This window comes from Aspergillus tubingensis (genome assembly GCF_013340325.1).
Source record: "Aspergillus tubingensis WU-2223L DNA, scaffold_8, whole genome shotgun sequence".
Taxonomy (NCBI): Eukaryota; Fungi; Ascomycota; class Eurotiomycetes; order Eurotiales; family Aspergillaceae; genus Aspergillus; species Aspergillus tubingensis.
The window spans coordinates 1,651,943-1,679,363 of NW_023336282.1; the positions used below are offsets into that span (position 1 = coordinate 1,651,943).

At 53.3% G+C, this 27,421-nt stretch overlaps 10 protein-coding genes across 10 annotated transcripts; 5 read left to right on the forward strand and 5 right to left on the reverse strand.

The window, feature by feature from the left end:
- Positions 1–246: 246 nt before the first annotated feature.
- Positions 247–1,271, forward strand: AtWU_06905 (class I SAM-dependent methyltransferase; the record flags this gene model as incomplete). The annotated part of the gene is made up of 2 exons (XM_035502014.1): positions 247–433; positions 511–1,271. 2 exons carry the CDS (start codon positions 247–249, stop codon positions 1,269–1,271), a joined length of 948 nt encoding a protein of 315 aa, XP_035357907.1.
- Positions 1,272–1,968: 697 nt separating this feature from the next.
- Positions 1,969–3,323, forward strand: AtWU_06906 (SIS domain-containing protein; the record flags this gene model as incomplete). Its single annotated transcript, XM_035502015.1, has 2 exons — positions 1,969–2,355; positions 2,424–3,323. 2 exons carry the CDS (start codon positions 1,969–1,971, stop codon positions 3,321–3,323), a joined length of 1,287 nt encoding a protein of 428 aa, XP_035357908.1.
- A 1,135-nt stretch (positions 3,324–4,458) lies between these two features.
- AtWU_06907 (nicotinamide/nicotinic acid mononucleotide adenylyltransferase) lies at positions 4,459–5,455 on the reverse strand (the record flags this gene model as incomplete). The annotated part of the gene is made up of 3 exons (XM_035502016.1): positions 4,459–4,731; positions 4,790–5,063; positions 5,157–5,455. The coding sequence occupies 3 exons, from the start codon at positions 5,453–5,455 to the stop codon at positions 4,459–4,461; spliced, it is 846 nt and encodes a 281-aa protein (XP_035357909.1).
- Positions 5,456–7,807: 2,352 nt separating this feature from the next.
- AtWU_06908 (HECT-type E3 ubiquitin transferase UFD4) lies at positions 7,808–14,029 on the forward strand (the record flags this gene model as incomplete). Its single annotated transcript, XM_035502017.1, has 8 exons — positions 7,808–7,902; positions 8,229–8,504; positions 8,560–8,654; positions 8,748–9,391; positions 9,462–11,073; positions 11,125–13,575; positions 13,630–13,779; positions 13,833–14,029. 8 exons carry the CDS (start codon positions 7,808–7,810, stop codon positions 14,027–14,029), a joined length of 5,520 nt encoding a protein of 1,839 aa, XP_035357910.1.
- Positions 14,030–14,430: 401 nt separating this feature from the next.
- On the reverse strand, positions 14,431–15,348 carry AtWU_06909 (PaaI family thioesterase; the record flags this gene model as incomplete). The annotated part of the gene is made up of 2 exons (XM_035502018.1): positions 14,431–14,457; positions 14,545–15,348. The coding sequence occupies 2 exons, from the start codon at positions 15,346–15,348 to the stop codon at positions 14,431–14,433; spliced, it is 831 nt and encodes a 276-aa protein (XP_035357911.1).
- A 1,019-nt stretch (positions 15,349–16,367) lies between these two features.
- mak5 (ATP-dependent RNA helicase MAK5) lies at positions 16,368–18,766 on the reverse strand (the record flags this gene model as incomplete). The annotated part of the gene is made up of 3 exons (XM_035502019.1): positions 16,368–17,222; positions 17,271–18,482; positions 18,533–18,766. 3 exons carry the CDS (start codon positions 18,764–18,766, stop codon positions 16,368–16,370), a joined length of 2,301 nt encoding a protein of 766 aa, XP_035357912.1.
- Positions 18,767–19,005: 239 nt separating this feature from the next.
- AtWU_06911 (tRNA methyltransferase TRM7) lies at positions 19,006–20,301 on the forward strand (the record flags this gene model as incomplete). The annotated part of the gene is made up of 1 exon (XM_035502020.1): positions 19,006–20,301. One exon carries the CDS (start codon positions 19,006–19,008, stop codon positions 20,299–20,301), a length of 1,296 nt encoding a protein of 431 aa, XP_035357913.1.
- A 392-nt stretch (positions 20,302–20,693) lies between these two features.
- AtWU_06912 (sulfite reductase subunit alpha) lies at positions 20,694–23,831 on the reverse strand (the record flags this gene model as incomplete). Its single annotated transcript, XM_035502021.1, has 1 exon — positions 20,694–23,831. One exon carries the CDS (start codon positions 23,829–23,831, stop codon positions 20,694–20,696), a length of 3,138 nt encoding a protein of 1,045 aa, XP_035357914.1.
- Positions 23,832–24,259: 428 nt separating this feature from the next.
- Positions 24,260–25,084, forward strand: AtWU_06913 (uncharacterized protein; the record flags this gene model as incomplete). Its single annotated transcript, XM_035502022.1, has 2 exons — positions 24,260–24,298; positions 24,422–25,084. 2 exons carry the CDS (start codon positions 24,260–24,262, stop codon positions 25,082–25,084), a joined length of 702 nt encoding a protein of 233 aa, XP_035357915.1.
- A 314-nt stretch (positions 25,085–25,398) lies between these two features.
- On the reverse strand, positions 25,399–25,866 carry AtWU_06914 (uncharacterized protein; the record flags this gene model as incomplete). Its single annotated transcript, XM_035502023.1, has 1 exon — positions 25,399–25,866. One exon carries the CDS (start codon positions 25,864–25,866, stop codon positions 25,399–25,401), a length of 468 nt encoding a protein of 155 aa, XP_035357916.1.
- Positions 25,867–27,421: the final 1,555 nt, after the last annotated feature.

Genomic DNA, 27,421 nt, shown 5'->3' on the forward strand with positions numbered 1-27,421 from the left:
GAAATTGGCGAATCATACCTCTTATAGCGCACCAGAGGAACTCTTCCTATTTGTAGCCTTGAAGGCGTAGTTGGGCATTTAGGTAGTAGGTGCTTAAGTGAAAGTGGAGCCGGCGGAAGAGTTGGGGAAAAAAAGACCGGGCTGGTGCCTGAGGATTCGGAATCCAGAACGGCTTCCGCATTTGGGATTCTCGTTCTTCTTTCCGCCGACCAACCGTTCATCCAACCTCACATCAGTCCAGCCATCATGTCGTCCCGCACCGTCTGGAGGAGCCTCCAATTGCAAGCCCGGAGACGATTTATCGTCCCGGAGACATCATACCGCTGTTTCTCCTGCACACGACATGCCCAGGATCCGCCCAAGGTCAACCAGGATGATCGCATGACCCATTTCGGCTTCCAAAATGTTCCTGAAGCGCAGAAGGAGTCTTTGGGTAGGTTTATCTAGGAACATTTGCATCTATAGAATTGGATAAAGAAAGATTTTACTAACGTTTGTCTCAATGTTTAGTGGGAGCCGTCTTCAGCTCCGTTGCCTCGTCCTACGATGTGATGAACGACATGATGTCGCTGGGCATCCACCGTCTGTGGAAAGATCACTTTGTCCGCTCTCTCAACCCCGGATCCGCACTTCCCTCTCGCGAACACGATACGGCCGGCCGTGGTTGGAACATTCTCGATATCGCCGGCGGGACGGGCGACATCGCGTTTCGCATGCTGGACCACGCGACGAACATCAACAATGACCACGAGACCCGCGTAACGATCGCCGATATCAACCCGGACATGCTGGCGGAGGGTCAGAAGCGCAGCGTGCAGACGCCTTACTACAACACAAACAGACTGTCGTTCATGCAGGGCAATGCGCAGTCTATGCCTTCCATTCCGGATAACTCGGTGGACCTCTACACTGTTGTTTTCGGTATCCGCAACTTCACGGATAAGCAGGCAGCCCTGAACGAAGCGTTCCGTGTGCTGAAGCCCGGTGGTGTGTTTGCCTGCATGGAGTTCAGCAAGGTCGACAATGCCCTGTTCAATGCGGTCTACAAGCAGTGGAGTTTCAGCGCCATTCCCATGATTGGTCAGCTGGTGGCCGGTGATCGGGACAGCTACCAGTACTTGGTGGAGAGTATTGAGCAGTTCCCTAGCCAGGAGGAGTTCCGCGGCATGATCCAGAAGGCTGGCTTCATGATCCCGGGACGTGGCTTCGAGAATCTGACTGGGGGAATTGCCGCTATCCACAAGGGTATCAAGCCGCTTAACCGGGCTTAAGAGGGGCAACTGAAAGGATGGATGGATGGATGAATTGTTTCAGACAGTGTACACTAGCATTATCTTTTCGCCACTGTAATAATATTGATAGTCAAATATTGACATGGAAGACAATTGAGCGTGTCCGGAACGGCAGCGGGGAATGGATCTGCAAGACATCAGCAGCGTTGCGGATGGTGTGATGGCGGATTCCGAATGGCCGGGCGGAGACCGACTAAGTAGGGGTTTAGAACTTAGAAGAGCGTAGAAGGATGCATGCGTCGGGATCTAGAAGGTGGTGCAAAAGGAAGACCAGATTTCATTTCTAATCGTTCGGGGAGGTGGTCAGCTCTAGCAAGCGGATTGGAGAAGGACATCCGATCCGAGGCAACTTTTCTTTATCTCTAATATCCGTAGTAGTAGTCTAGATAATCCCATCACCAAAATCAGCCACCCGGGCTTTCCCTTCCCTCCTCTCTTCTTTTCCCCCCTCCACTTTTTTTGTTTCTGTTTTGCCCCCCACCATCGGATTTCTCCTCCTTTCCCCTCTTCAACTGCGTCTCCAGGTTCGCGTCCGGGATCTTTCTTCCCAGGCTTACCTCCTGGGAGAAAGGCGCCGTCTCACTCTCTTTCCCTCTCTTTCTCTTCCCCACCACAGAATGGTTTCATGACCATGGGGCACCTGAAGCAGCCATTCGCGATCCCGCTGTCGCCCGCCATGCCCCTCCCGGAGTCCAACCCCTCCATCCACGATGATTTCCTCCTTCCGATGACTCCTCCAGATCCCTCCGAAGTCCCGCTAATGGGAGCCAAGGACACTGCGCCCGTGGCTTCAGCCCTGCAGGTTATCGCGGCGGAGCGCGCCGCTCTGGCGCATCTGGAGCACATCTACCAGACCGATCCGTTGGCTCAAGATAACCTCGCGCGCGCGGTGGCTCAGATCGTACGCACCATCAAGCATGGCGGGAAATTGGTCTGCTGCGGTGTCGGCAAGAGTGGCAAGATCGCTCAGAAACTGGAAGCCACCATGAATAGTATGGGAATCTACAGTGCCTTTCTGCACCCCACGGAAGCCTTGCACGGCGACCTGGGCATGATACGACCGGTAAGGATGTCCTGGCCTGGCCTATGTTTGAGGGAGAACCACACACTGACTGGAATTGAATGCACCAGCATGATACACTATTGTTAATATCTTTCTCGGGCCGCACTCCGGAGCTTTTGCTCATGCTTCCTCATATTCCTTCAACCGTTACGGTTATTGCTATCACTTCCCATATGGTCTCGTCGACTTGTCCTCTCCTTTCTTTCCACCCGTCAAACATGGGGATCCTCTTGCCGGCACCGATCCATGAGGATGAAGAGACCTCGATCGGCGTATGTGCCCCGACCTCGTCCACCACGGTAGCCTTATCGCTGGGAGATGCACTGGCTATCGCTACGGCTCGGCGGCTACATACAGCTCCTGGCAGAGGACCGGCGGAGATCTTCAAGGGCTTCCACCCTGGCGGTGCTATCGGCGCTGCATCCATGGCTTTGACGCCTATGAGCATGTCGTCCGCATCAAGTTCTGCCGCCCCATCAGACTATATTCCAGCCCAACAGACCACGAACTCATTCCCGCAGTCAGAGGGCAAACCCAATCAGCGTCCACTCGTCCGTGACATGCTCGTGTCACTCGATCAAATTCCCAGGGTGTCTGTCTCGGGTAAAGTCCGTCTTCTGGACATTCTCCTCACTGCAATCCAGCACCCCAACGCCAAGTCATGGGTTCATCTCTCACCGTCCGAAATCGTGCCCCCACGGCATCTCCGCTTCGTCTCCCAGAGCAACTATGTAGATATGCACGTTGCTGCCTTCACTGAACTGGGTCTACCTTTTGGGGTCTCCCGCAAAGACTGGTTCCGCCTTACGAGCTCGAGCACCATCGATGACGCGCGCCGGCTGGTCTCCGAGGCCGGTGCATCCTCAGGCACCCCCGTGACCGTGGTAGCCGTCATGGACGATACCAACCCCGACCACTGTCTCGGGGTCATAGAAGCTGAGGATCTATGGAATGATTGTGATGACTAAAAAATATTTATATCCCCTCCCCACTCTGAACCTCCTGATGATGTATATGAATATGAACTCATGCCTGATTTTTGTTGTGTCCTTTTGCCTTTTGTCTTATAAATTTTCCGTTTCAACCGCAATAGATAGCTTTGGGGACATGTATCCCATACCTGGAATAGGTTTGTCTGCTGGTGGGGTATGTCATTATGTTGCAACCTCAGCAGGTTTCAATCTTCGACTTTTCGGGTTGTCTATATTTCTCACTTACATATTACTACTATTCTTGTGGGATCCCTGTTGCTGTCCATACCCACCTTCATACATACAACTTCAATCACTCCGCGTTCTTTGTGGATTCAGTATAGAAGACTTATCATTCTTACTATTTAGCACTAGATACCCGATCTCTCACGATCATGACAGCAGGAAAGGAAAATGGTACTTGTTTTGTTTGTTTGTCCGATCTCAAGTCTAATTCTACCATCATCTTTGTAGGTAATCATCTAACGTATCGGTACACATATCTCAAAAGAGCCAGAAGCAAGATAAACAGGGTATAAACATCATCGTTGGGACATGATAGCAGCACACAAAAAGCAGGCCGATAAAAAAAGGAGGGAGGCAGAATATTAATCTATGGTATCTTCAACGCATTACTCGTAACAGTGCGGAACGCCTGATATAATCAAAAGGACATAGCATCAAAACATGACCTGAGTTCTTTTCTTTTGGAAACCGACGTCCACCATTATAGGTGGGGAATATGGAAGGGGGTGGTTCATGTCCCGTTTCACCGTGGTATCCGTGCCCGGTCGGAATCAAAGGGGCGCGGATGTCACTGGAGTGGTTTATCAAGCACATTTTGAAAGAGGCAGGGTAACAAAATGATGAACGAAGAGAGAGAGAAGAGGTCTATGATACAGCGGGAGATGTGATGATGTCTCCGGCACCAGGCCGAGATATCCCGCGCGGTCTTTGGACTAGGTATCTCAATGAGTTCATGAGACGACCGGGGCTGACTCTGTTACAATGGATGCCCATTTGTTCTCTTTCTCTCTCTTCCGCCTGTGCTCGAGTCTTCCTGTGGTGGTGAAAGCGGAACGACTCGGATAGTTCGTTTCAAAGCGGGGAGTGGAAATCACCGGAAGGCGATTCACCCCGACGATCCGGGTTCTTGTCGGCCTTTGCCCTTGTCGGTTGATGCTGTGCTGTCGTCCTTGTAGAGGTTGTGTTGTTCGATATAATGGATTACAGGGACGGGAATCAGGTACCGGACGCTCATGTCACGTCTCAGGAACAGACGGATCTTGGTGCTGCTGACGTCATTTTGGATGAGTTGTTGAATGACATGGATGTTTTTCTTCCACGTTTGCAGGGCAGCGAGCGCTTCGTCAATGTCGGTTCCGGTGCGTTCCACGATGAAAGTCTGGGAAGAGTATTAGCGGAGATCCCGAAAAAAGGATGCAAAGGGGCAAGAAACATACGCCGTATTTTCCGAGAATGTGGTCAAGATCCTTTTCGCTCCAGACTCCAGGAGTTGACATGGTATGGACCAGATCTGCACCTGCCAGCAGAGCAATCTGGATGGGCTTGCGAGTACCATTGCCGGCCTCGATGCCCTGTCGTACAGTGTTGATCTCATGATCGAAATGGTCCAACACCACGGCTGTCGGTTGGTACTCCTTCTGCATCGGTTCCCACGTATCAACCATCAGCCAGTCAGAGGTCTGATCCACGGCGAGTTGGCACATAGCGACACTGTTGAATTCATTGCAGTTAGCGCATGAACGAAGGCGGATGGTGCGGAAAGTACGTTTGGTAGGATGGTAGGGTGGGACATGAGTGTCTTACCGATGTTCAGCGCTAGCCAGACCGGCCTTACGATAGGCGTCAGACACGGGGGATAGGTAACCCCCGACCAGCTCAAAGTCCGTGCTGAATTTGACGTAATCGGCGGCCATTTCGAACATGCGCAGGTGCAGGTAGGTGATGGGTGAGAAGGAGCCACAGGCCACCAAGAGAAGCGGGGTCTTTTCGGGGTCGTCCATTGTGCGCTTCAGACGAAGCTCCGGGAAGGTGTAGTCGTCCATCGGAGCCGGAGGCAAAGGCGAGGATCGCCGGTGGACATCGTCACTGATTGCGTCGGTCATGGTTGCAGATGAGAGGCAGAATGGTGTCCCAGAGTGGTGGGAGAGGCTGGGAGGGACCAAATCTGGCCCAAAATCGATGGAAATTGGTTGGGAGAATGAGTCGGAGACAGACGGAAGAGAGATCAGGAGGGATGGAATGGCGAAGAGAGATGATATGGACGATGGATGAGATTTGAGTTCGCCGGTAAAAGGATGGGATGCGGGCGCAGGGGGGTTAGTCAGCGTGGGGGAAATGCAAGAGGCGGGCGGGGAAGAAAAAACGACCAAGACGGACGTTCGGTGTGCCTCGGGGCGCGATCACATCATCAATTTCACCGTATTGAGCATTTACCACCGAGCCCCATCTTACTTACTCTTATAGTATTGTCCCGCATCCTGGACGCGCAGGCAATCATGGTGTGCCTAGCAGGCTGTCATTCTCCCACCTAGCTCACCTGGAGTGTTTGACTCGACATAATAACGAGAATGGCACCCCAAAGTGGTATATGTCCGTCACATACCCACATACCCGGTAACCGGCTATCTATCTCTCCATCGATCGGGCCCAGCACAACAGCCCTGTGAGGGGGTACTTGATGTCTGTCATCCATCCTATTTCATGTTTAACCCCTCAAGGGCCGGTCTGGAAGGCATCCCTTGAATTAATCTCCCTACAGGATTCTTCTCTCCCAAGCCAGTCATCTCCAATCCACACTTCCTATAACAGTTGTTGGCAGACATCCCCCAATTGATTAGATTGGAGTGAGTCACCATCCCCCTGGCGACAGTCCACTCACTCCGCATGGTTCGGGAAGAACTGCTTCGCCTATCTACTCCATACACGGGCAGAATTACCCTGTCTTGCCGCAAGATTTTCCCAAAAGAATCTAGGTCATCAAGGTGGAGACCAGCCCGACGCTATAGCCGTTACGGTGCTGTCTATGGCTCCATTAGGCATAACTATCATCCTCCTCAACTCTTGCATGCATCGTGAATTAACCGTGGATTAACAGAATCAAAGCTGTTCACACATCCGACCGGGTAATGAATCCGAGGCACGCACGCGATAAGATTCAATGAACCCCCCGCGCAGATGCAATGCAGTCATCTGCAGTTCTGCACTGGGTGGAATGTCACAGATGTGATGCTCTGATAGGGAAAAAAATGCAGATCATGGCAGTATGGCGCAACACCAAGGTACTTACCGAGAAAATTTGCCAGCTCTCTGCATCGATCAGGAGGAGGCAAGCCAAGTGGTCTGTTCGCCTATGTGCAGTTTTCTCATATAATACATAAAGTACCATATGGGTATGTTTATTATGATTATCACTGCCCCCCAGGTAGCCAATTATAACTTATAAATAGTGTCAAGGAGTATCAGCAAGGGGCCTGTCACGCTACCCATTTACAGTATGGATTTCATGTGAATGTAGTGATAGTAGGTATTACTGAAGATTTGGTGATGGCACCTTAGTGGTAACCTCCCGATGTCTGTGGATTGCAACATTACTATTACTAGTGCTAGGAAATAGCCCAAAGCGGGATATGCATTTGCGCGTTCAAGTCCGACCACAGGCTACATCAGGAACGGACATGGTTGATGGCTACTGAAGAAACCATATACATTTAGCGGGGCTGCAGCAGATTAATATGAGGATTAATGATATATACAGCCATTCTAGCCCTTTGGTCCTTGGCTACTGGGATGGGTCATGTTATTAATCAGCTTCTACGGCAGATAACTAACTACTGGACACACAAGAGTACATGAAGAGGTCAAACCCTGTTGACCGCGTTGGTCCAGGTGAACTAGTTAGATAAATTATCCAGCCCAAAATTGTGGTTTATTCCGCACCGAAAACCCCAACAGTTTGGGGCTTTATATAGGAAAATGCCGTAACCTCTCTAGTGGTGGTAGATAGTGGTTGAGGCTGCACTTTGGCTGTCTGACGCCTTCCGGACTGGCTTCCTCAGGCCGGCGTCACTCACCACCGCCAACCACGTCAATCATCTTCCCCCCCAAACTCCGTCCTTCACCATCACCTCATCCACCACCACTTCCATTTCACCCCGATTCACGTTCCTCTGTTCTCAACAACGACCCTTAACGATCATCTGCACTTTCTGGTATATATTATTAATTGATCACTCCTTTGTTACCAGTGAACACCTTTGTTCTCTCAAGTATCGCCCCCTTCACGTCCTCCCCCGATCGGCCGTCCCTCAGCTACAACCCTCCCCCGGATCGTCGACGGAACCCAATTCGCCATTCTACCCACGCTTGGTCAACTTCCCTAGGGTAACGGATGGCGGGTTAACGGTGACAAGTGACGAGCGAGCCCTCCTTATCTAGCTCTCGTTAGCAATCGACATATGGCCAGACAAAGGCCCAGTGCTCACCGCCAGGACCCTCTTGAGGACTCTTCCACTCAGCCAACCTCTGCTGGACCTTCCGCCACTGCCGCTAGGTACATACCTGATCTCTTTGCCCTTCACTCTTTGGCCCTGTGCCCTGTGACCTGATCTTGGATTCTTTCCCCTCTTTCGTGGTACCCCCGCAAGAGCCCGTTCCCTACAGGCCTGTCCAACTGTTTGGGTGGATGGAGAGCTCTACCCACCAGCTGCGTACTTGACGGGAACCATCACCGTCATAATCGTTTGCTATCTGGGTCGGGTGGGAATTCCCCTCATCACACTACAAGCTGTTTTCATCTTCATCCTGATCGCACACACGACACTCTCCACCTCTGTCCCACCCACATCCTGGAAGTGAACGTTTTCTCATGTCCTCCAGAATCACTCGCTCCGCCGCGAGAGTAGCTGCAGACTCTCTTCCGTCTACCGGCTCCGGTCCCTCTCCTGCGAACGCGGCCGCTGGTTCGGCTTCAAACCGGAAGCGAAAGGCCCCTGCGCGACGTGATCGATCGGTAGACGCCCCGGAACAATCAAATCCCTCCTCCCCTCCCCGAAAAGCCAAGCGACAGCGACGCGCAACTCCCCCTCGAGCGGCGCAGTCTCCTGCAACCACCCGCCGCGGTACTCGCAATCGTCCAGCGATGTCCCAATCTGGGTAAGTTACGATGGGGATCTTGAGAGTATGCGGGCTGACTGTACCATGTTTTCAGTCCTTCATCACATCCCGCCGAGGATTCATCAAGGAATCAGACCTCCCCTCCGGCGTCTAGACGGAAGTCAAGCAGGAGCGGGAAGGTGTCACAAGGTGAGAATGGAACGGCCCGGTGGAGAAGTTCTCCAACCCTGGGAGGCACATGTCTGCGCCTCTGTGGATAGAACGACCTGACTCTTGTGATAGATAATGCCTCAGCAGCTCAGTCATCGCCTCGTCGACAAAAGAAGCGCCCTTCCAGAGCCAGTCCCGACACTATTATGAAGGAGGCGGAAGAGGAGATGGAGGATCAAGAACTAAGCGAAGAACGGGATTCTTCTCCCCCAAGTGATAGCCACGAGGGAACCATCCCCTCTGGTCTGGATGACGATGACGACGAGGATGATGGGGACCTTTTCCACAACAGTCTGTTTGGGTCGCGGAGCCCCTTGGGTCTGCAAAGCACCCTCCGTGCTTTGAGCGGCATGATGTCGGGCATGTCTTCGCGTTTGCGAGATATTCTATGCAACCTGAGGATGAAGGATGACCCGTCCATTCAGCTGATCGCTCTGCAGGAGCTCTCTGATCTACTACTTGTATCAAATGAGGATAATCTTTCCGGCCAGTTTTCCCCAGATCCGTATGTAAAGGAATTGGTCGCCTTGATGCAGCCAAACGACTTCGGTGAGGAAAACCCGGAGATCATGCTTCTCGCATGTCGCTGCCTGGCCAATTTGATGGAGGCCTTACGTGGCTCCGTGGCCAATGTTGTTTACGGAGGAGCTGTCCCCGTCCTTTGTCAGAAGTTGCTGGACATTCAATTCATCGATTTGGCTGAGCAAGCTCTCAGCGTAAGTCATTCCTGGATCTTTGTTATCCGTATGCCCCTGTTTGGGTTGGCAGGCTAACTAGTTGCTGCAGACTCTGGCGAAGATATCCGTGGATTTTCCCGCGTCTATCGTTCGCGAAGGGGGCTTAACGGCTTGCTTGACGTATCTTGATTTCTTCCCAACTAGCACACAGCGTACGGCAGTCACAACAGCCGCTAATTGCTGCCGTAACCTTCCTCACGATTCGTTCCCCGTGGTTAGAGACGTCATGCCCACTCTGCTCAATGTTCTCGCAAGCAACGATCCCAAGGTTGTCGAGCAGGGCTGTCTATGTGTCTCTCGCATTGTTGAGAGCTTTAAGCATAAGCCAGAGAAGCTGGAAGAGCTCATCGAACCTGCCATGCTCAAGGCTGTGCTTCGGCTGCTGTTGCCCGGCACTACCAATCTCATCGGGCCGCACATTCATACACAGTTCCTCCGCGTGTTGGCCATCACGTCAAAAGCGAGTCCGAGACTGTCCGTTGAATTGCTCAAGATGGATGTGGTCGACACTCTTTATCAGATTCTGACGGGAGTATCGCCGCCGGCAAACCTAGAGGGCACTGCTGTCAAGATGGACAGTGTTCTTGTTATGCAAGCGCTTATTCATCGGCCCCGCGAACAGGTGTTCGAAACTCTCAATGTTATTTGTGAGCTCTTACCGGGTGCCCCGAACCGGTTCTTTCTCTCGGCGGATGGTTTGGCTGGCTTGCCTGCTGAGGGCGATGCTGCTCGCCAACCAAAATCACCCAAGGCCAAGGAATCTGAGGAGAAACGGCGCTCCTTGCTTGTGGACTGCAAGACGGAATTGAAGCGCTTCGCTATGATCTTGCTGCCAACCTTGACCGATGCTTACTCTAGTACTGTTAACCTAGAGGTGCGCCAAAAGGTCCTGACCGCTCAGCACAAGATGCTGCATAACCTAGATGCCAGCCTGATTGAAGAGGCATTGCGGACGGTCCCGTATGCGTCGTTCTTAGCGGCCATCCTCTCACAGAAGGACCACCCGAGTCTGGTGTCCTCTGCGCTGCGCTGTGCAGAGATCTTGTTTCAGCGCTTGGAGCATGTTTATCGACACCAATTCCACCGTGAAGGTGTCATTTCCGAGATATTCAAGCTTGCCGAGGGACCACTATCCACAGAAAAGCAGGGGAAGCCAGCGAGCGATTCATCGCCTGCCCAGGATGCTGCTGTGGACGCTAAGCCATCCCACGGTGGAAACGATGCGGTTGGCAGCGCGGAAGACAATGGTGGCGACGATGCCGAGGGAGGAGATGATTATGATGAGCAGGACGACGAAGACAACGACGATATGTCTGAGTCTGCAAGCTCCTCATCCTTCTCCAGTCATGCCCTTTCTGCCAGAATCGAGAACGCTATGCGAGATATTGTTATCCGCGATGCTCGTGCCTTCGTTGATATCTACGAAGCCAGCCAAGGAAGAGATATGCGGGACAAGGCTTTGGAGACTTTGAACGAACTTAAGACCCTTGCAGCGCAGATTGAGGCGTTCTATGCTGGCGAAGGTGATGAAGACGGCCTTGCGCTTTTCAAAAAGCTTGCAACCTATTTTGATGGCGATGCACTGGAAAGCATCACGAGCTCGGAACTACTCAACTCCGGTATCATCAAGGTGCTGCTCGATGTATTCGGAGATTTTCAAGGTAAGTTTTGTGCCAACCTCATTAGAGGCTCCTTGCTAACCAGTCTATTAGCCACTTCCATGCGTGAGGCTCGGGCGGCTTTCCTACAAGCTTTCATGGGATCTACCATTTCAGAAAAGGCCCAGAGTCAAAGCACAGCAACCACGCCCTTCAGTGTTCTCATTCACAAGCTACAGGATCTACTCAGCCGGACTGAGCATTTCGAGGTCTCCACCGTCAGCCATAATTCATTGGAGAATACGCGTAGCAATGCCGCCTACATGCTTGGCAAGCAACTCAGACTCAAGCTTGTGGCGGACGAAGATTCGGATATCCCTCGCACGTATCGAAACATCATGGTTTCCATCCACGCGATAGCGACCTTTAAGGCTCTGGATGATTTCCTTCACCCTAGAATCAGTCTTACAGATCGGCCCAGACCATCACGCACGCGTGAAACAATCCTCAACCAAATCGCTAATGCGGCGCGCCTCCGAGATCAGCTGGCCGGTGGAGAGTTCCCTACTAGCGATGCCGCCGCCACGCCTCGAGCATCATCAAACACTGGGCGACCACAGCGCCCAGGAGAGACACGCTCAGGTTCCAACGATTCGCCAGCTGAGGGACGTGACCACAGCTCCCGGTCTCGGCGGTCCGGTCGGCATCAAGCTTCAGGTGAAAATGAGCACGAGAATGAACCCCTGGAGTGTGCCGATGAACGTCAAATGAGTGATGATGAAGATCCAGAAGATGACGGCGAGGACGAAGAACTGAACGCCATCGTTGATGACTTAGAGGACGATCTCTCGGATGATAACGTCCATGACCCCACTGCCGTCAACATGGAGTTAGCATCTTCGGGTAAGGTCACTGCTCGGAAGGAAGACGGCACTCGCGTGGCTACTCCCTCGCAAACGACGCCAGCATCCAAATCATCCGCGTCTGCTTCCAGTTCTGCGCAGAATCCTCCAGGTGGCAGTTCGCTGGCAATGGCCGGGCGGCCTTTCGCCTCATATGCGGCTGCTATGGCATCGATTCCGACTGACTGGCATATTGAGTTCAGCGTGGACGGTGAACCGGTCTCGAACGAGACCACCATCTATCGTGCTGTTCATCACAACCGCCAGCACGCTGAGCCCAATGCCCGGAATGTTTGGTCTGCCGTTCATACGGTCAAGTTCAGACGGGCACCAGGTCCGCCCCCACCGGAACCTTCCACGCTCACTCAAGGTGCATCCGGTTCTACACCGAAGGACGATAGCAGTGATATGCCTGCGTCGCTCAGTCAAGACCAAACGACGGCATCCATCCTCCAGTTGCTTCGTGTCTTGCATGAGATGAACACCACCCTTGATGATATACTTGCAGAGACCAAAGACTTGGTCGCTCTCACGCCAGAGCCATTGGCACAGTTCATCAATACGAAACTTACAGCCAAGCTCAATCGACAACTGGAAGAGCCACTCATCGTAGCAAGCAGCTGCCTTCCCAGCTGGAGTGAAGATCTCGCCCGCCTCTTTCCGTTCCTCTTCCCGTTCGAGACACGGCATCTGTTCCTTCAGTCGACGGCGTTTGGCTACTCTCGCGCGATGATGAGATGGCACAACTCTCAGAACGACGACAACCGCAACGATCACCGGCGCGATGATCGGCCTATTCTGGGGCGGCTACAGCGACAAAAAGTACGGATCTCGAGAAGCCGTATTCTCGACTCTGCTATGAAGGTAATGGAGTTGTACGGTTCGTCGCCCAGCGTGTTGGAAGTTGAGTACTTCGAAGAAGTCGGTACCGGTCTTGGTCCCACACTAGAGTTCTACTCTACCGTATCGAAGGAGTTCTCAAAGAAGAAGCTCAAGCTTTGGCGTGAGAATGAGTCCGTCCACGGCGATGAGTATGCCTTTGGCAAGCGTGGCCTTTTCCCGGCACCCATGAGTGAGGAGCAAGCCGCTTCGGAATCTGGCAAAAAACAGCTTCAGCTATTCAAGTGTCTGGGCAAGTTTGTTGCTCGGTCCATGCTTGATTCGAGAATCATTGACATTTCTTTCAACCCGGCCTTCTTCCGAATCGCTGCCAGCTCATCTTCTGTTGCCCCCTCTCTTGGCACGGTCAAGGCAGTTGACCATGATCTGGCAAAATCATTGCTTCTGTTGAAGTCGTTTGCCGACGCTAAGAAGGCCGTGGACGACAACCGGACACTGTCGAAAGCCCAGAAGGCTCAAGCGCTGCAGCAGATCGAGGTGGGTGGAGTCAAGGTCGAAGACCTGAGCTTGGATTTCACCCTGCCCGGCTACCCGGCCATCGAATTGATCAAGAACGGTTACAACATCCCCGTAACAAACGAGAACGTTGATCAGTATGTCGAAAGGGTGATAGACATGACTCTGGGTAGCGGTGTCCAGCGACAGGTAGAGGCCTTCCGGGCCGGATTCTCTCAGGTGTTCCCCTACTCCGCGCTTCGGACGTTCACGCCACAGGAGCTTGTCATGCTGTTTGGCCGGGCTGAGGAGGACTGGACTATTGAAAGTAAGGATCCGCTTGTACATGTATTTCTGGAGATAGCTAACGGCTTTGCTGCAGCTCTGATGGACTCGATCAAGGCCGATCACGGTTTCAACATGGACAGCCGAAGCGTGCGGAATCTGCTTCAGACGATGAGTGAATTGAACCCTCAACAACGGCGAGACTTTTTACAATTTGTTACTGGCAGTCCCAAACTCCCAATTGGCGGTACGTACTTTGTGTTGTGATTGTATGGGAATTATATACTAATGAATATACAGGTTTCAAGAGTCTCACCCCCATCTTCACGGTGGTGTGCCGTCCCAGCGAGCCGCCTTACACGCCAGATGATTACCTGCCGAGTGTCATGACCTGTGTCAACTACTTGAAGCTTCCAGACTACAGCAGCCTGGATGTACTCCGCGAGCGGCTGTCAGTTGCCATTAAAGAAGGCCAGGGAGCCTTCCACTTGTCCTGATTGTTGCACATAAGATCTGTTGATCTACTCAAAGTATGCTATGGAGGATCTCGAATGACGCAAAAAGAACACGAATGAGCACTGATGGTGCGTCGGAACGATAGCTAACTACATACCCTGATGGTTGCAAAAGGGGGTATTCATGCAATGCCTAGGGCACTTGTCTTTTTGGGGGGGAATCTGCGTTCGGGCCACATTTGTCTGCTTTCTGTGCCTTTGTGGGAAGGGCGTCCGGGGGTGTTGCTTCATGATTCCATTTAGATAGAAATGCCACTCGTATCCGAGGCCAGTGAGTCTATTAGTCTGCTGATGTATCTATCTGTTGATTACATAGGTCTATAGTCTATCGCACAAAAAAATGAAAGGGTATTGTTATCTCCTGTCTCCGCATTTTTCACACTTCAATTCCGATACAGCGGCACCATGGACTACACAACACCAATCAGTCAGCCATCATCCCATCCCTCCATCAAACTCAACTCCAAAGGGGGGGAAAAAAGGATGAAAGAACTTACCTCCGCAAACTTCGGCTCCACAAACAACGCCCTGGCCTCCGCCACGACCGTCTCCCCTTCCTCACCCTCCCCACTACCAGGAGCAGGCATACTCCTCATCTCACCCTCCACCCACGCCTTCCTCCCCTCCACCTTAACCGTCTCCGCCTTCAGCACATACACCCGCTCCGGCAACGCCGGCTTCCTAAAATCGACATTCAAATTCGCCGTCATGCCCAACCCACTCTTAAACGAATCCGAGACGCATCTCGCAAACGCCTCATCGAACATCACGCTCAGCAAGCCTCCGTGCACATACCCAGGATGTCCGCAGAGTTGCGGCCCGATATGAAAGACTGAGATGAGGCGCGCGCGCGGAGATTCCTTTCCTTCTTTTGGTGTTGTACCCTCCTGGGAGGAGGAAGGTTTGCGGTTGACAATAGAAGTGAACATATACGGCGGCACGGTCACCTTGTTCGCGCCGGAGAGCGTCCCCGCGACGAAGTGGTTCGGCCGGTGCGAGGATTTCATGTGCAGATGGGGACGGGATTCTTTGTATGAGGGGTTTGAGCGCAGGGATTGCACGAGTGGGTGCGTGGTTATGAGGTGTTCGGCTGCTGAGAGCGTCGATTGGGGGGTTGGGGTTGGGGTTGGGGGCTGGTCGAGTCGGTCATGGTAGGAGGGGAGCGTGGAGGGGGATTCGATGGCTGAGGAGGCGGCGCCAGCTTTGATGGTGCGGATTTGGGTGTGAGGGATGATGAGGTGGGTGGGTGGGCGTTTGGTGAGGAGGCGGGTGATGGTGGTGGTGGTGCGTGGGAGGGACATTTTTTGATTGATTGATGTAGTAGTCAATGCTGTTGGTATGGTGGTCTTGATCTTAGTGTGTCTTGGTGGTGGTTAGTGTTGATCATTGATTCAGACTAGTAGTAGTTTGTATGTATGTGTAGGTTTCATAGACGGGATGATGTCTGTGGTTGTTGCATACCTTTTCCTTAGTTCAACTCACATATATATAATAACCTGAGGATACCTGCTATTGCTCGAATGACAGAAACTCAGCTTCTGCAATATGCAACAGGCAAAGGCCTAATTGCCTTCGGGCAGAACAGGGAAAAAAAGATGAAAAAAACCCTGGCCTATCCGGGAAAGTGGGCCCCCGCCCACGTGGAATTTCATCAACGTGGACTAGTCTGGCCAATAGGAGGCTATGGTATGGCGCTAGTTGGGATGGCTTGCAGGGATGAGGCGCCCAACTTGCAGGGATCGGGCGGGTGGGGCAGACCCGGTGTGTTGGGATTGGTAGAGTTTTGACGCGCCGGTGTGTTTTATTTGAGGAACACCTGTTGCTGAGACGAGCATAGAAGGTGTTGCCGGTTCTAGGTGGTTTCCTGGTTGGGGAGGTGTCTGGTGGGTATGGTTATTAGGGGTGAGGTATTTTTAGGTTTGTTACTACATTATAATGTTAATTGTATGCCGTGATGGAGTCGATAGCATCATAGCGGTGAATAGGGGATAATAGTAGGTGGATTTATACCTACTGTTCTATCTCCACTTCTTTGCTCGGTCGAACGGAGTTTATTAGGCTATTGGTGATATACCGCTTTGATGAAGTCATACTCAACTGACTCCGTGCATTTCAAGCCCATAATTACTACTAGTAGTAGTAATACTTTTACAACTTTACCACATGTTTATCCACATGGTGGGCTCTAGAAAGTTCAAGAAGCGACAACATAATCTTACTTTTGTCGAGCTTAAGTGTATGAGCAATCTACTAATCGATTGACTGATTCTCTCTGCATGTGGTATATGAACAACTCTGTACAACGTAATAGATACAAGCATTAGAAATCCAATGGATCCACCTGGCCCAGGAATGAATTGTTGCCCTCTCCACGCAGCAACGCCTCAATGTCCACCCGTCCGGACGTGAGGTACCGCTCACTCACACCTACGTTCACTCGCTGAGACAGCAGATGCTTCAACTCTGCCCGCATGGCCGCCAACTCATTCTTCGTAACCTCACCAGCCTTGCGCTGCCGTTCCTGGCGCCCACGTCCGCGGCCGCGACCACGGCCCTGGGCGCTCTCAAACTCCTCGCTATCATACTCAACCCCAAGGTCCTCTGCTGCCTTTTGGAGCCAGTTATCTTCCGCGGAGATCTTCTCCTTGGCGATGTTAAAATCGGTGATCTTGGCGGCCAAGTTCACGCGGTCACGGACCCGGAGGACGACCCGACGGTCGAGCTCCAGCGACTCAAGCGGCAATTTCTTGCCATTGGCCATGTTGGCGTGGACTTTGGCGGCCAGACGAACCACTCCGACCATTTCCTCCGGAGCGCAGATGATCACACTCTTTCCGGATGCACCCGCACGGGCGGTACGTCCGGAACGGTGGACGTAGGTGTCGGCTGCGCGGGGAGCGTGGTAGTGGATGACGAAGTCAATGCCCTTGATATCGAGACCACGTGCAGCAACGTCTGTGGCGACGAGGATGCTGCTAGGATTGGATGTGGGCGAGGAGAATCGCTCTACTGAACGTAGACGCGCTTTCTGGGCCATAGAGGAGTGGAGTGCGAGAGCGGGAAGGCCGAGGTTCTGGAGCAATTGGGTGAGACGGCGGACGGCGGAGATCGAGTTGGTGAACACAAGTGTCCGGTGCTTGGGGTTGTAGAGCAAAAGAGTGTAGAGATAAAGATCCTAGGTTCGATTAGCATATGAATAACTTTCTGCAGCGACTGCACATACCTTCTCCATAGCTCCACATTCGACAATGCCTTCCTTTAGGCCTTCAGCCATCTGCGAGACCGGGTTGACGTCAATGAACTTGGGCTTTTCTTCGCGGAACTTCAGTTTCTGGAGGAGATATTCCATGGACTCCTTGTTGCTCATGATGTCGCCTCCCGTCCAACGCGCTTTGCCGGCTAGCTTCTGCTGCAAGTCGCGGTGGAATGTAGCGGAGAAGACCAACGTCTGCCTCTGGGCGCGAGCATCCTCCTTCTCTTCGTCTTCGCTATCGTCGCCACCAAAATCGCCATCCTCAACGCGATCGAGAGCACCGAGGATCTCCTCAGCTTCCTTAAAGTGACCCTCGCTCAGAAGTCTGTCCGCCTCATCAATGACAAGGAACTTGATGTCACTCATCTTGCGGATCAAACCCTGACCACTGCTAAGCACCTCCCATACTCGACCAGGGGTACCAATGACGATGTCAGCACCAGCTAGCACTCGCTGCTGCTTCTGCACGGACAGACCACCCGTAAGGAGTGCAATGCGGGCACTGGAGCCGGGGGCGTGGAGAGCAAGCTCGCCAATATGCTTAGCCAATTGATGTGCCAATTCACGGGTGGGAGACATAATAAGAGCAATAGGGGCGGAGTCCTTCTTCTTCTCTTCCTTGCCAGCGCGCAAGTCCTCCCGTTTCTTCTCAAGATAGTGCTCGAGGATGGGGATGCCGAACGCCAATGTCTTTCCGGAACCTGTCGACGCCTTGCCGATCACATCGTGGCCATCTAAGATCTGGGGAATGCAGGACTTTTGAACAAGAGTCGGTGTGGTGAACTTCATCTTCGACAGACCGGTGAGGATCTCAGGAGACAACCCAAGTGACTCCCAAGCAGAAACATCCACGCCATCGTCGTCCTCTTCATCTTGGAGTGCAGCAAACGAGAGTCCAGCCTTGATGCTCTTGTCTTCCTGGTTTGGTGTAGTCTTCTGCTTTGCTTCTTTCTTGGCTTTCTTCTGCTCCGCCTGCCTTTCCTTCTTGGCCTTCTTCTTCTCCTCAGCCGTGGGTTTGCCGGCTTCCTGCTCGTCTTTCTGGTCTTCCTTCGGTGCAGCGTCCTTCTTCTCGGTCGCTTCGTTGTCGCTGAAACCGGACCACTCGTCGTCGTCGAACTTCGGTTCTTCCTCCTCTGGCGCCTTCTTCTTCAGGATCGATTTCTTCGGTTTGCCATGTGCGGCCTGGAAGATCCATTAGCACTCTCCGAACACCGCCAGCTAACACCACATACCTTGAACCTAAGTCCTTCACTTCCACCCTTGATAACCTCTACTCCGTCAATTTCTTCCAATCCAAAGAAACCACCTGCATCCCCAAGCCGATCAGGCAGCGCGACCTCTTTCCAGTTAAGATCATTGACGGTGACAAGCGGATCCTCACTCTCCTCAGCCGCGGTGACATCCTTCTTCCTCTTTTTCGCCTGCAAATCAGCTCCTTTCGAGCCGCGCTGTCTCTTCTGGCCCATAATTGCAAGAATTAACCCCGACCGAATACACAAAATGTAAGATGCGAGGAGAAACAAACGTCCGCAGCGTAAGTTGCAGCCGCCGAAGGGAAGAAAAAAAAGCGGCAGAAAGCCGCCATACCGCCCAGCGCCAGTTAATCTTATCGCCGCCCCACGAGAAAATCCCCCTCAAATCCCTCCTCCGGGCCATCCAAAACCTCAATTCCCTCCACCACAAAACACCCACCCCCACCGCCACAATGGGTAAATCCTCCAAAGACAAGCGCGATGCCTACTACCGTCTCGCCAAGGAACAAAACTGGCGCGCCCGATCCGCCTTCAAACTGATCCAAATCGACGAGCAATTCGATCTATTCGAGCACGAGAACCCAGACAAAGTCACCCGAGTCGTCGATCTGTGCGCCGCCCCGGGCAGCTGGAGTCAAGTGCTGAGTCGCGTTCTGATCAAGGGCGAGAGTTTTGGTCGTCGCGCCTGGGTCGAGAAGAAGCGCAAGGAAAAGGAAGCCCTCGAACGAGTCCGCAATGGCTCAAACACCACAACCACCTCATCAGAAGATACCGACATGACCGAACTGAAACCCCGCAAGAACGTCAAAATCGTCTCCATCGATCTCCAACCCATGGCGCCTCTCGAAGGCATCACCACCCTCAAAGCAGACATCACCCACCCCTCCACCATCCCCCTCCTCCTGCGCGCCTTGGACCCTGAAGCCTACGACTCCACCTCCACCTCTACCACCCCCTCCGCCATTCGTCCCCCTCACCCCGTCGACCTGGTCATCTCTGACGGCGCTCCGGACGTAACAGGCCTGCACGACCTCGACATCTACATCCAATCGCAACTACTTTACTCGGCACTCAACCTCGCCCTGGGCGTCCTCCGCCCCGGCGGCAAATTCGTCGCCAAGATCTTCCGCGGCCGCGACGTCGATCTCCTCTACGCGCAACTCCGCACTGTGTTCGAGAAAGTCAGCGTTGCGAAGCCGCGGAGTAGTCGCGCTAGTAGTCTGGAGGCGTTCGTCGTGTGCGAGGGATTCATCCCGCCTTCCATCCACGCCGGAACAGAGGCGCTGAAGAACCCTATCTTCGGGGGTGTGGCTGTCCCGCCTCCTGTCTCAACGGACGGAAACGTCGGAGTGGAGGTGGTCGAGAGCGAGGACGAGGCACGCCCCGTCAAGCTGGCCCGCTATGCTCCGGCCGAGGCGACCCTAGGCGCTGCTTCAGCGGAGTCTAGCCAGACGGAGGCGCGACTGCTTCACGATGACTCGTTGGCGTCGGTGACGCCTACGCCGTTGGCGTATAAGTCTGCCGGTGAGAAGTTCGCTGTCGAGAACAGGTGGATTCCTAGGTTCATTGCATGCGGTGATCTCTCGGCTTGGGATTCGGATGCCTCGTACACGCTGCCGCCGGATCATGTCAGTTTGGATCCGGTGCAGCCGCCTACGGCCCCGCCTTATCGGCGGGCCTTGGAGTTGAGGAAGGAGAAGGGTGGTGCGTATGGAAAGACGAAGTTGGGTAGTCTGGGACGGGCTTGAAATTAGAAGTGGATATTAATGCGGCCGCTTTTAACGCTATCTTCTTGTTTATAGTTATGGTTACGAATTTTTCCTTTTCCGTTTTGGCGGGGTGAAAAAAAAAAGTTGGATGTGCTTAGACTAACAACTACTTGGCTGCTAGATGGACAAGGGCGGATGGATATAGCAGATACCCATAGATCTAAAATTTACGATAGATGATGATTATGAGAAGAGGAATAGATTCATAGAGAAAATGCAAAAGTCTATTTTGAATTGGTAGATCAGGTGTCTCTATGCTGGTATGCGCTAAACTCAAACAGGACGGACAGATCATCACATCACATCATGTACAACGCGCGGCGCTAGATATCCCCACCCTTCTATGGTCATAACCTTTTTTCAACCTCCGCTTAGTACACCTCAAGGACGTATCTCTCCTCATCCTTCAACTTCTCGATCTCCTTGCGAGAGTCGACCTTCTTGCCGAGGTTCTTGGCCTCAGTGGCGATGGCCTCCTCCAGCACGGCAGTGACATCGGGCACGGGCCATGTGGGACCGCAGAGGTAGAAAGCACCCTCCTCGCGGATGTAGGCCTGGATGATTTCAGGCAGAGTCTGGCGCATGCGATCCTGGATGTAAATCTTCTCAGGCTGGTCACGAGAGAAGGCACGACCCAGGACAGTGATGACACCGGCCTCCTGGTAGGCCTCCCACTCCTCACCGTAGCAGTACTCCTCGCGCTGGTGGCGGGAGCCCATGTACAGCAAGACGGCACCAATCTCCTTGCCCTGAGCCTTCTCAAGAGCACGGTGCTGGACGAAGGCACGGAAGGGAGCCAGACCAGTACCGAGACCAGCCATGATGAGGGGCTGGGTGGACTTGGGGGGCAGCTTCATCACACTGGACTTGACGCTGACGGTGACGGGGGTACCGGGCTGGAGGCGGCTGAGGTAGCGGGTAGCCTGACCGAAACGGTCACGGCCAGTGGGGTCCGTCCAGGTAACCGCAACGATCATAAGAGCAACGGTGGTGGGGGTCACCTTCTGGCAAGAAGCGATGGAGTACTCACGACGCTTCAGGGGACCGACGATACGGATCAGGTCGTGGAAGTCAGGCTTGGCCGAGGGGTACTGGAGCAGAATATCCGCGAAGGTAACGGTGTCCACCTCGGAACGGCGCTTGAATTCCACAGCTCCGTCGGGGCCACCGAGGGTAAGAAGATCGGTCTTCTCCTTCTCGTCGTCGGCGAATTCGGCCAGAGCTTCGTAGAAGCGCTTGGGCGGGCGACCGAAGATGTCGACGTTCTGGACAAGGGCCTGGTAGACGGTACGGTTCTCCAGCACGGCTGGGTCCTCGCGGCTGGGCACCTCGACGACATCGTCGGCGTTCAGGCCATAGAAGGCGATGAAGTCCATGACATCCTTCGGGTCGTTCTCAGCGTGCACGCCCAGGGCTTCACCGATGTCATACTTGAGGCCAGAGTCACCCAAGTCGAACTCGATGTGGAAGATGTTACGATCGTAGGTGACAGGAGTAAGGCGTCTGTTCTCCTTGACGTGGACAGTGAAGGTCTTGGTAGCCGTCTCAGGACGCAGAGCATTCTTGGTGCCGTAGGCCTCCTTGAAAGCGAGACCCTTGGCAGCGGTCTGCCAGTCCTTAAGGTAGGAGGCAGGCTCGGTCTCTTCCTTGTCGAAGGACACGAAGCTGTTTTGGGAGATGTCCTTGGGGAGCTGAGCAACCTGGGCTCCCTCCTCAGGAGTCTTCCAGGCCTCGGGAACCTCGATCTGGCGGAGAACCTTCTCAAGTTCCTTGCTAACATTCTCCAGGGCCTCGGCATTACCGCCAATAGAAGCCAGCTTCTTGATGCCCACGCTCTCCTGAGAAGGCAGAGCCACACGCAAGAAAGCAACCTGGAGGACCGAGGACTCAGAGGCGGTCTCACCGGCAACAGATGGGTCGACGAAGTAAAGGGAGATGCCCCGCTCAGCGACAGCCTGGCGGAAAGCGACAGGCAGCTTCTTCTCGAGCTCATCGTCCTTCACGCCAGGGGCGTTCACGATGACCTTGCCGTTGTCCTTGACAGATGCGGCAATGTCGACGTCGCCAAGCAGCTTAACGTCTCCAACATAGGCAGTGTCGGCAGCAGTGATAGAGTAGGGGGCATCGACAATCTTGGAGCTCTTGCGGATGTCAACACGAACGACACCTCCCTGGACGAGGTTATCGTGGACCTTGTTGGTGGTGACATTGCTTGCTGAATCGGCAGCCAAGGCCTGGGAAAGAGTCGTGGCGACGTCGCCACCAACGGAGGTGTCAACATCCCAGAAAGTGTACTCCTGGACGGTGGCAGGGTCGAGCAACTGCAGAGGCTCGGACTCGGCACCAGCCTGGACAATAGGCTTCTCGTGAACCAGCTGGAAAGCGGCAGCGGTGTTGATCAGATCCCAGCGCTGAGAGCGGGCGTACTTGATATCAATGCAAGCCGGGGTCTGCTCCCGATCGGTGGCGAAAGTCAAAGCAGCAAGGACATCCTCGTACAGAGCAGAGCGAACACCCTGCTCCTGCACAGCCTGTTCGTCAGAGACCTGGCCAAGGACACCAACGGTCTTGACAGACTTGGGCAGAACGCGCAGGAATTCCTCCTCCACAAAAGGACGGTAGACACGGACGTTGATGACACCAACGCGAACACCGTCCTTAGCCAAAGAACGGGCAATCTGAGCAGTGAGGGATGCCTCGACGGTACCGAAAGCAACCAGAACAGAGACGGGCTCAGCGTGGCCGTGGTACTCGAAGAGGCCATAGTCGGTTCCGAGCTCACCGTTCAGGGACTGGAGGAGCTCGAGGAGCTTGCCCTGAGTGTCGAGATGACGACTGCGGGAGTCTTCAAGGGTCTTGCGGACGGCCTCGTAGGTGCGAGACAGACCAGCCTGGTCGAGGACGTCAATGACGCGAGTCTCTTCCCGGCCGACGCGGACACCGTCATAGATGTGGACGGAGGGCAGAACGGAGGACAGAAGGGTGGTGAGCAGAGCCATGTGCTGAGACTCATGGACAGAGGCACTCGACACCAGACCCAGGCCAAGCTCTTCGGCGAGGGAGAGGGCGGAGGCATAGTCGGAGACAAGGCCGTCCTCACCGGCATAGTCGACAGCGGCGACATGAGCAGCAACGGGGCTGGCAACGGAGTACAGGAGAGACAGCTGCTCCAGGGCGGCACGCATATAAGGGAGAGTGGCCGAGGAAGCAACAATACCCTGAGGGATGTGGCGCTTCTTCAGGTCGAAGTCCTGGGAGAAGATGTAACCGAGGGCGATGTTACCAGCACCCTGGCGAGTCTCCATGGCCTTGATCTCAGGAGACTCGCCATTGGCGTTGATCTCCTGCTTCGAGGACCATTCCCGGAGAGCAGCATCCAAGTCGAAGGACTCCGGAGAGTAGGAGAAGATCTTGTCGCTCAAAACATAAGCGACTTGCTGGATGAGGGTCTGGGCAGTGACATAAGTCGGACCGCCGAGGGTCGACAAGGCTGGAGAAGGAGAGCCCATGGCGGGGGATTCTTGTCTGAAGATGGGGGAATCAGCCAGCCGATACCACCAGGATGAAGACAAGAAAGACAAGAGGAGAGGAATCAGCAGCGCCGGATTGGGAGGGGCGATGGGGGGATAAAAAGCCCGTCGCCGCCGCCGCTCTATAGAAAATCCCAGGGGATCTTACCCCATCCGGCTAGTGGCAATCACGCAATTTCTTATCGATAGATCCTGGAGGCGGGATCCGGTGGCAGAATATCTCCGCTTTCGGCCTTCCCCGCATTAGTCAGTTAAGGTATCCTGAGGCATCAGCAATCTGGACCCGCCGATAAGTGCTGATTACTCATCCACGATAAGTCGGTAGAAAACGTCATCTCATCATCCTTACATGTAGTTATCCCTTCCTGCACCAATCCTATTTTGTATATAACAGCTGCTAGTTTAACATGGCCAACGTCGCACTGATCGGCTGCACCGGCATGGTGGTAAGTAATCCATCTTATATCTACCCTAGTCAAACCTAGTCCCCTCCAGCACAAGTCATCCCTTCAAATCCGCCATGCAGTCCCCAACCAAAAAGCAAAACCATCTAATATACTTATCAACAGGGGAGCCACATCCTCACCCACCTCCTGGGCAACTCTTCCGTGGCACGCATTGACACTATCTCCCGTCGTACCCCTCAACCCGCCACTGCCGCGCCCCAAGAAAAGCTCACCACCTTCGTGTCCGACGACTCCTCCAAGTGGGCTTCGCAGCTCTCCTCCCTGAGCCCAACGCCAGACATCTTCATCTCCGCATTCGGAACCACCCGCGGCGCAGCTGGCGGCTTCGAGAACCAATACAAGATCGAACATGGTTTGAATGTTGAGCTGGCCCGTGCGGCGCGCGACGCCGGCACCAAGGTCTACGTGCTGATCTCGTCGACCGGCGCTGACAAGAACTCATCCTTTGGATATCCCCGGATGAAGGGTGAGATTGAGGAAGAGGTGAAGGCGATGGGATTTGAGAGGACTGTTATCTTGCGCCCTGGGCTTATTTCCGGAGAGAGGCAGGAGAGTAGGCCTGCTGAGGCGGTGATGCGGGGCTTTGCGGGTCTTGTTGGCAAGATTCATTCCGGATTGAAGGATGGATGGGCGCAGGATGCGGATGTTATTGCGAAGGCGGCGGTTAATGCGGGAGTTAAGGCTTTGAATGGCGAGGTTCCGGCTGGGAGTGAGAAGGTGTGGGTTATGTATGGGAAGGATATTATACAGTATGGGAAGGAGTAATAATACTAAAGGGCCGGGGCTTGTTTGAGAAGGGTTATTGTACTATGCAGTAGTGTTTATAGTATATGCTATCCGCTTTAATGATATTTATTTTTTGATTTCACTCTATTGAAGTTGACTACGACTTGAAGTCGATGTAGAAAACAATTACTACTCTCTCAATCCTACAAAATATATATATCCCATTGAAGATCAAACAGCCTGCTTCTTATTATATCCAATACCATACACAACCCAACCCAACAAACAAGCACTTTCAAACACGACACAATTTAAAAAACCAAATGCAAAGTCTATACAACAACCTCAATCCTTCAATACTTCCTATTCCCACCCCTCACCTCACGATTCTTCTTCGTCCACCCCCTCGAGCTCGGCCCCTCCTTCTCAGCATTATGATCAGGACCTCCCTCCTGGGGCGGCCTCGCATGACTGACTTCCGAGTTTCCAGGGCTCATATCCAGAGGGTTACTCACTTTACCCTGCTGCTCGGACTCCTTCTGCGCCTGCTCGACCTGGCCTTCGGGTGATGTGTTGCTAGGGTCAAAGGCTGCGTCGTGGCCCGCGACTTCGCTGTCCGTGCCGGTGTAGGAGCTCTCCGATCGCTGAGGGTCGAGGACGTTGCGGTCTCCGGATTTTGTTTCGTTCTTTTGCTGGTGAGTTGTGCGCAGCGGTGCGATGGTGCGGAAGGTGCGGGTGGCGGGTTGGAGGGTTCGGGTTCGGGTTTGAGTTTGAGTGGTGCGTTGGGCCAGGCGGCCGATTGGGGTGATGCGGTTGAGCATGGTGGTGTGTAGGTTGGTGGAATTGGTTTGGTTTGGGGGGATTGGGATGGAATGTGTTTCAAATGTTGGCTCTAATAGTGGTGGTGTAGTAGTAGTGGCGGATGTATTTAGTTCTGGGAGCAATGGTTAGCCGGTGATTAATTGGGCTTTGGGGAATTGCGTTAAGTGTCTTCGCGTACATTTTTAAGAGTAGTAGTATTCTGAAAATAAATTCTAGGAGAAGTGTTATTGAAGAGAAATACTTGGGGGTTGTGTTAGGACTCTAGAGGGAACTTGGCTGGACTACTATCATCTTGACGTCATCTACTTTGCCAGGGTGCATGCGGCCACGTGATCACCGGTGTATATCCGGTTGTATACCTACTGTTCACAAAGAACGGGCTTCTGATCTACGAGGGCAGCAAAGACGATAAGTGATAAGGTCCTTCCCGATAGTCTGGTGAAAGAGAAACGCGTCTCAATGTCTGGATTACGTGAACTACAGGGGGAAAGTGGCATCATCCCATCACCTACCACCTGGGGAACGTTTCTAGAGTAGCGGCGTGATCGCCTCGCCTCAAAGACATAGAGCAAGGCAGAATTCATGTTCCCCCCCCTCCGATCGTAGGCAGCCTTCCTGGTCAAAGTGGATGTCTTGTGCTTCTCATCGTGCCGGGAAGAAGTACGGTGCTGTACTCATCAGGTCGCCACAACCGGGAAAAGCAAAATGAATAAAGTCTGTCCATCGGAGTGATAGACTTGACACGTCAATCATGCTACACGCGGATGCCGCCTCAATTAAGCCCAGACTATGGAAATGCGATGGCACAGTCTCCGTGCATTCGGTAGAGACCGCCTGACGCAAGACTCAAGTATGTAATCACCATGATCATGCAAAGATCCCGGGCTAATTGAGGTTGCCTCATGGTTCAGGCTTCTGTGCTGGACGTTGATAGTCCCTAAGGCGGGGATGTTTATGGGCTGGGTCATGGCCTCACGCATAAAGATCATACCCGATTGGGAAACGCAGGGAGCTTACGCCGGTCGAGGCGGATCGATGGACAGGATGAAGAGCACTGGGTCAAAGCCACAAACCGACTTGTGCAACATGCAAGGCTGAATGCCTCAAACTTGAGGCCGCAGAGAAATAATTGCAGGTGCCAACGTGCAGATGCGAGGACCCGCTATGATTCTTCCCTGCTCAAGTCAATCGGACTTGTCTAGTCTAGGCGTTTGCGGGCTAGAAAGCAATGACAGGGGTCCTTTTAGCTGCATATATCTCCCGTCCAGCTGAACCACTTCATTGGCTACGGCGTGCTGACGCCGTCGAATATGCTTTCATCCGCTGGCCAATCCAAACTCGTAAGCCGGAAACAGAGGGAAACGCTTCCTTACCTTAAATTTTCGAAAGGTCGTTTGACATATTCCATTTGTTGACTGCAAGAAAAACATGTATGCGTAGATGCGCAGAGGGCTGCGGTCACGTTACAGTCACGGGATTGAAAAATCCCAGTATTTCGGTGCAATTATGTGGGTCACAAAATCCAATTTCAACGTCGTGGATAGATCACTCGGC